General features: G+C 46.9%; 1 protein-coding gene across 1 annotated transcript in view; it reads right to left on the bottom strand.

The window, feature by feature from the left end:
• RSPO2 (R-spondin 2) overlaps positions 1-2519 on the bottom strand; it is a 155356-nt gene extending 152837 nt beyond the window's left edge. Inside the window, exons 1-2 of the mRNA XM_045078051.1 lie at positions 1993-2519; positions 1331-1608 (exon numbers count right to left, since the gene is read on the bottom strand). Coding sequence (XP_044933986.1) covers positions 1331-1424 — 94 coding nt within the window. The 5' untranslated portion in view covers positions 1425-1608; positions 1993-2519. The remainder of the gene's footprint in view (positions 1-1330; positions 1609-1992) is intronic.
• Positions 2520-6257: the final 3738 nt, after the last annotated feature.

The raw sequence follows: 6257 nt of genomic DNA on the forward strand, positions 1-6257 counted from the left end.
CGGCCCTCCGGCCCGCCGACCTCCAGCCCTCCGGGTAGTAGCAACAGCTTAAGGACGTCCTAAAAGGCGGCGAAAAGTTAGGGCGAGAAGAGCGTTGTCCAAAATCTGGGTGCAGGACCAGAGATTCCATAAAATGAGTTCGAAACATACCCTATCACAGATCGAGCGCGACATTTATATGGGGCAGGGGGAGAGACAAGTTCTGTTAACTTCCAGACAAATTCTACCGGTGCAGAAGTCCAAATTGCTCAGACGAAACAGTTCTAAGGGGCTGCTGGGCACCTTCCATGCTCCCAGTAATGCAAGGACTGGTCGTGTGTGTGTGTGTGTGTGTGTGTGTTGGGGTTGTGTTCAAATCCCCCTAGAAGACTTCATTGTGTGTAGCAGCCCTTTCCCTAAAAGCAGCTGGATTAGCTGCAGCCCCAGCAGGACTCAGAAATAGGCGCACAGTAAATCTGCCTGAAAGCTAGCTCTCTGGTATCTTGCTGGAGGCTTCCACTTGTCTTCCCCCGAGCTCACACAAGTGATGGAGATTGAGGGAGAGGTTAAAAAGCCGCAAGGGAATTTCATTGAGACCAGAACCAGCTAGTTTTAAGGAAAGTATATAGAGAGCGCAAAGGCAGGCCTGTCCCCAAAACATCACTCCGCACGTCAGCACTCCCCCAGAAAACCCGGGTACAAGTTGCTTCTCAATGCAAAAAGTTCAATAAATCACCCCACATAGTCTTGGATTCCAGAAAAAGAAATCAATGTTGCCCTTTCCCTGTAAATGTAGGTCCCCCGCCTTGACTTAGTACCCCTTCTCAGCTTGCGCGCGCTCTCTCTCTCTGTCTCTCTCTCTCTCTCACACACACACACACACACACACACACACACACACACCCCTAGGCCGTGTTCAAAGCTATCTGGGGCGCACACGGATGGGGAAGGTAGAGATGAGCTGCAGGGGAGACGGTTAAGAGGACTAAAAAGAGAGAAGGACAAAGAGAAGAACAAGAAACAGTGAATGCCCGATAAGCAGGGAGAGCGAAAGAGAGGAGTTCAGGAGTAGAAGCGGGGCAGCGAACCGGGTACAAACCACACCACTGAGCCCCGAGCGCCCGCCGGGCTCACCCGGCTCTCCAGCACATCTCGGTCCGGCTCGCAGCGCCTTCCGAAGACAGAAAAGAGCGTTCGGCCGAGCTCAGGGGCCCAGAAAGTGCAGAGCGGTGGCGCGCGCGAGCGGGGTGGAGGGCACTGCAGGCCCAGCGGAGCCCCGGGGCGCCCCGGCACCAGCGCCGCGACGCGCCCCCACTCCGGCCCCACGCACCTCGGGCAGAGCAGGACTCACCTCGTTTGCTGCGTCTCCATCGGTTGCCTTGGCAGTGGCTGTAATCCATACAATTCAGGATGATGAGGGCAAAGGAGAAGAGGCGAAACTGCATCTGGGCGGTCGGGCGGGGGAGAGGCGCCTCTCAAAGTCGGGGAACGGGATAGCTCCTGCGAGGAGCCGGCGCCCACCGCGCTGCCAGGAGAGACGCCGAGGGCGAGTGGCCACTAGCCCGGGGGTGGGGGGGAACCTCCCGCACTGGTCAGTTCGGCGCGGCCAGCATCTCTCAAACCTTGAACCTGAGAGACGAAGAGGAAAAACAGAGTGGAGAGAGCCCCGAGGAGACAGCCTCTTCGCGCGTCCCAGTTTAAGAGGAGGAGGGAGCGGGGCGTGAACCCACCGCTTAGCGCGAGCCGCGGGGCAGTTTAACCCCGAGCCCACAGCTGCGGGGTTAAAGGAGAGAAAGGTGATTCACAATCAGTGAATTAGCAATCCCTGCCGAACTACAGGCTCGGACCCGGGGGAAAGGGCGTTGGGCGGCCAGTCCAGGGAAAGGAAAGGGTTCCAAAGGCACCAAGGGCGCAGGGTTCAAGGAGCGCCCCTCGGCCCTCAGGACCCACGGCGGGGTTACCCAGCGCCGTGGCCGCGGTGGCCGGACGCGGGTCGCCTACCGTGGCACTTACGTCTCGGACCGTGCGGCGTGCCTAGGCGCGGCGCTCCATCCCGGGCAGGGGAAGCGAGGCGCCTCGCTAGCACGTGGGCCGGGGAAAAGTTTGCCGAGAGGTGCCGGGAGCGCCCGGCAGGTCCGGGATTCCGGCGGCCACCGCGGGTCCGCAGTGCTCTCACGGTCCTCTGGGCCGGCGGTGCCTAGCAGGAGCGCGGCGGGAAGGCGCGTCTGCAGCCTCGGGGATGCTGCGTGCCCGCCGGTGAGTGCGGTCCTCGGGCGACCGGCACCACCGGCTCTCACTCTCTAGGTCCCTGTCCAACTGCGCGGTTTCCCGGGCTCTACTCCACAGCCACTTCACAGCTAGGATTTCTCTCTTTCCAAGCTATGGCAGACAGAACGCTCCCGCGAGGCCGCAGGGATGTGGCGAGCGCACTTTCCGACGGAGATGCAGCCCGGCCGAGGCGAGGCTCGGGATGCTTCTATAAGTAGGTGGTGCTGTGGTCCAAGGCATCAATGTCAGGCTGCCTCGGAGTTCCTGGGTCCTAAAGCCAGAAACTCTCCGGTTTCCCTGAGGTCCTAAAGAGCGCTGACAGCTTCCAGCGAGCCCAACCCCAGGCAAATTCCCTCCGGGCTTTCCTGGAGTGCACGGCTAAACCAAAAGGAAGCTAGGGGTGGGGGTGCCCCTGGACCGCACTGGCAGGGGGAGCCCCGCCGACTTCACCCGCAAGGCGTCTATTTCGGGCGCTCCCCGGTGGGTTCCAACCCTTGCCCTGACCTCGGGGCCAGGAGGATCTGATTGACCCGTCCTAGCCCACCCTTCTGACGGCTGCTTCTGGCGGACTGAGTTTGAACTTGAGCTGCATCCCGAAAGATACTACACCTCAGCCACTTGTTAATTTATGTCTCGGCTTTGTTAGACAGAAGATGTTATCAAGGCTGAAATTAAAATGCGCCCTCAGTGTAGGGAGTGAGCGAGGTTTTCCAATAGCTTTTGCATGTCCTCACTAGCTTGTTTCTTGACTTTGTTTCTTGGTGGTGGTGGTGGGGGGGGGGGGATTGCAAAACCTTGTGGTCCCTTGCTTGCAGGATTCAAGAAATTGGGACCTTGCTTCTTTAAAGAAAAGTTCACTTTCCACTGAAGTATTTCTCAGTCATAATCCTTCCCTCTCCCTCCTCCCTCAAAGACCTCTGACTTAAACTTCTGGGTGCCTGGGTTTGGGGACTACTGTTTAAGGAAGGGTTACATGACATACACTTGATGCTACCTGATTTTTTTTTTTTTTGATGGTACCTAATTTCTTTCTGTTGAAATCTTCTGTCCTGCCCTCACTGCTGTAGGAATGAATGTATTTACTCCTTAGGCAAAAGATTTTTTTTTTTTTTTTACTGCCAACCATGACAGTTTGAATGTTTGTAGATATGACCATATGCTACCATATCATATGGCTTAAATTTCCTTTTCCATGCCTTCAGTTTCAGATGTTCAGAAATTTAGAAACTTGACACAATCGTGTTGAAACAATATGACTATTAGAATAGTGTTTATGAATTGTTCCATTATTGTCTGTCCATAACTATTTTTACAGACATCACTATTACATAACAATATTTATGTGCTAAGAACTTCAGTGTTATTTCCTTTATGCATGCTTGAGAACATCCAAGATAAATCTGAGTTGAGGTCACTGGTCCTATTTCCTAGATAAGAAAATTCAGCCCCTGAGACTGGCCCACAGGGCACAAATAGAGTTGACAAAACACACTGCAGGAACAGTGGATCTGTTTCTGAGTTTTCAGAGTCTTTGATTTTTATCATGGAATTGGAAGCAACTGGAAATTTTCAGCTTAGGGAGTGGCCTAGCATTTAACATGATGGCTGAATATTCCAGTAGATATCCCCCCATCATTTTAAATATATATATAAATACACCACTCACATAATGCACACACCAAATTTATTGCACTTCTAAAGAAGTCAAGTCCATGGTAGCATAAAGACTTCTCTAAATAAGCCCTTGGCCTTTCTATATAGCGCTGAGACCCCTTCAAGATCAGTGGTTATCAGTCTTTTGGAATATTTATTTATTTTAAAATATATAAGGGCAAAACGAGCACAAGATCAAGTAGATCTAACTCTACCATTAATCCCCTTGATCACTTTTGGTAATTTTCTGGATCTCGGTTTCCTTGGCAGTATTTTAGAAAATTTGAACAAGATCTCTTTTAGCCTTGCCATGCTCTGGTTTGCAATCAGTTTTCTATTTCTATCAAGAAGTTTCTGTTTCAGTGGGGTCTAACTAGTGTGAGGACAAACTCATTGATAGAGGTTCAGTGAGGAAAGATGTCAATCATAGTTAAATTACAGACCACTTTCAAGCTTTTGTCTTCAAAGATTACTTTCCATAATTTCAATCATTTAGGTTGCACAGCTGGAATTTTTTTATAAGCCAGAGAGCCTTTTCAGTTTAGTGAACTCCTAGATTAATTTCCTGCTAAAAAGAAGAAGAAGAAGAAGGAGAAGGAGAAGGAGAAGGAGAAGGAGAAGAAGAAGAAGAAGAAGAAGAAGAAGAAGAAGAAGAAGAAGAAGAGGAATTTTAACAGTACAACTTCTGTTGAAGATTGGTTGGTGCTCTTAAGATGAGAATGGGCTCTGAGAGAAAGAAGAGTCTTAATTCCTTTGTCCTTGTACTTGCTCCTGGTCTGTCTCTGCTTTTTAGAGGATACCACTGAACCTCAAAAATCTGTCACACTTAGTTCTTGGGGTACTGAGAGATTTACTCTTAATCTCTTATGGGCTACTTTGTTGATAATGCAGACTTTTTTTTTTTTTGCCAGTCACTGAATATTTTTCCTGATTTCAAGAACCCAGGAATGTTCTTGCTACTAAGAAATACAACCCAAGCAGATCCTAAACTATCATTAACTTTAATCCCATATTTCTGCTTCCTTTCATTTCTAAACTCTGAATGTGTTGTTGTTGAACCTCACAGCTCACAGTTTCTCCATCTTGGAGACTCAGTGGGCTTTTTTTCTTCAAACTGAGTTTAGATGGTGGTTTCATTAAAGTAGCTTTATAAATAGAGATGTGCCTGGTGTCTGTTTACAGAGAAACACACTGGTGAGATTGACTTCATACCACTCATTGGCTATAGAGAAGGTCAAGTGAGGGCAGTTGAGGAATGATGTTATAGATGGAAGGCAACTTGTGTACTTTACTTTCCTGACTTGTAGCTCAATGATACAGCTAAAATTCAATCCTTAATAAAGAAGATAAAGGGAAAAAGCTCTTCCCCAGCCAGTCAATTCTCCTCTGAGACCACCAGTTATTTGGGTATAATCTTCCAGGTTTTGAATGCACTTCCAGAAATATATTGTGCTTATCAAGAAAATGTGTATGTGAATATGTGTTTGTGTGTATATACACATATATATATGTGTATATATGTATGTATATATGTATATGTGTATATATATATATACATATATATGTGTGTGTGTGTATATATATATATTCTCCCCACTTTGATGCAACTAGTGGAATCTAATCTGCATCTTGATTTTGTTTTCATGCATCTTAAAGTTCATTTGGTATCAGCTCATAAAAAACTTTGCTGTTCTTTTTATACAATCGTATATTATTTCACTGCATGGTTGTTTTCAGGCAGCTCCCTACCAAAAACATTTAGGTTGTCTTCATCTTTTCCTGTTATGAGCAATGCTTCAGTTAACCTTTTCATGGCTCATTTTACTTTAGTGTTATAGATTCCTAAAAGTAGCAAAGTTGGATCAAACAGTTGGATATGCATATGTGTGCATTCTTAAAAGTTGCCTCCCACGTAAGTTTGTCAAACCACAGCATAAAAAAGTGCCCATCTCCTTAAATACTGGCCAACATGTTCTCATTCTTAATACTCCTAGGCAAACAGTGATACCTCAACAGTTTCAGTTTTTTATTTCTTTTAAATAAAAAGAAATAAAAATATGTGCTTTAAATATGCTCAAGCTATTTCCTTTCCCATGAACTCTCCAAAGGTATTATTTACCTTTTTCTCTATGTTCTTGGTCACTTACTATTGTTTTATAGAATATATAGATGTAAACATACAGAATATGTATATATGTACATAGGTGCACATACACACACACACAGTATTTTTATTTTTTGCAAATATTTTGTTAACTTCATGATTTTTCTTTGTTTTTAATGTGTATAATTACTGTGCTGCAAATTTTAAAATATTTTTATCTAGTTAAATTTGTCACTATTGTCTTGTATAGACT

Source organism: Mustela putorius, unplaced genomic scaffold, assembly GCF_011764305.1.
Source record: "Mustela putorius furo isolate JIRA1106 unplaced genomic scaffold, ASM1176430v1.1 tig00000228_pilon_pilon_pilon, whole genome shotgun sequence".
In the NCBI taxonomy this organism is placed as follows: domain Eukaryota; kingdom Metazoa; phylum Chordata; class Mammalia; order Carnivora; family Mustelidae; genus Mustela; species Mustela putorius.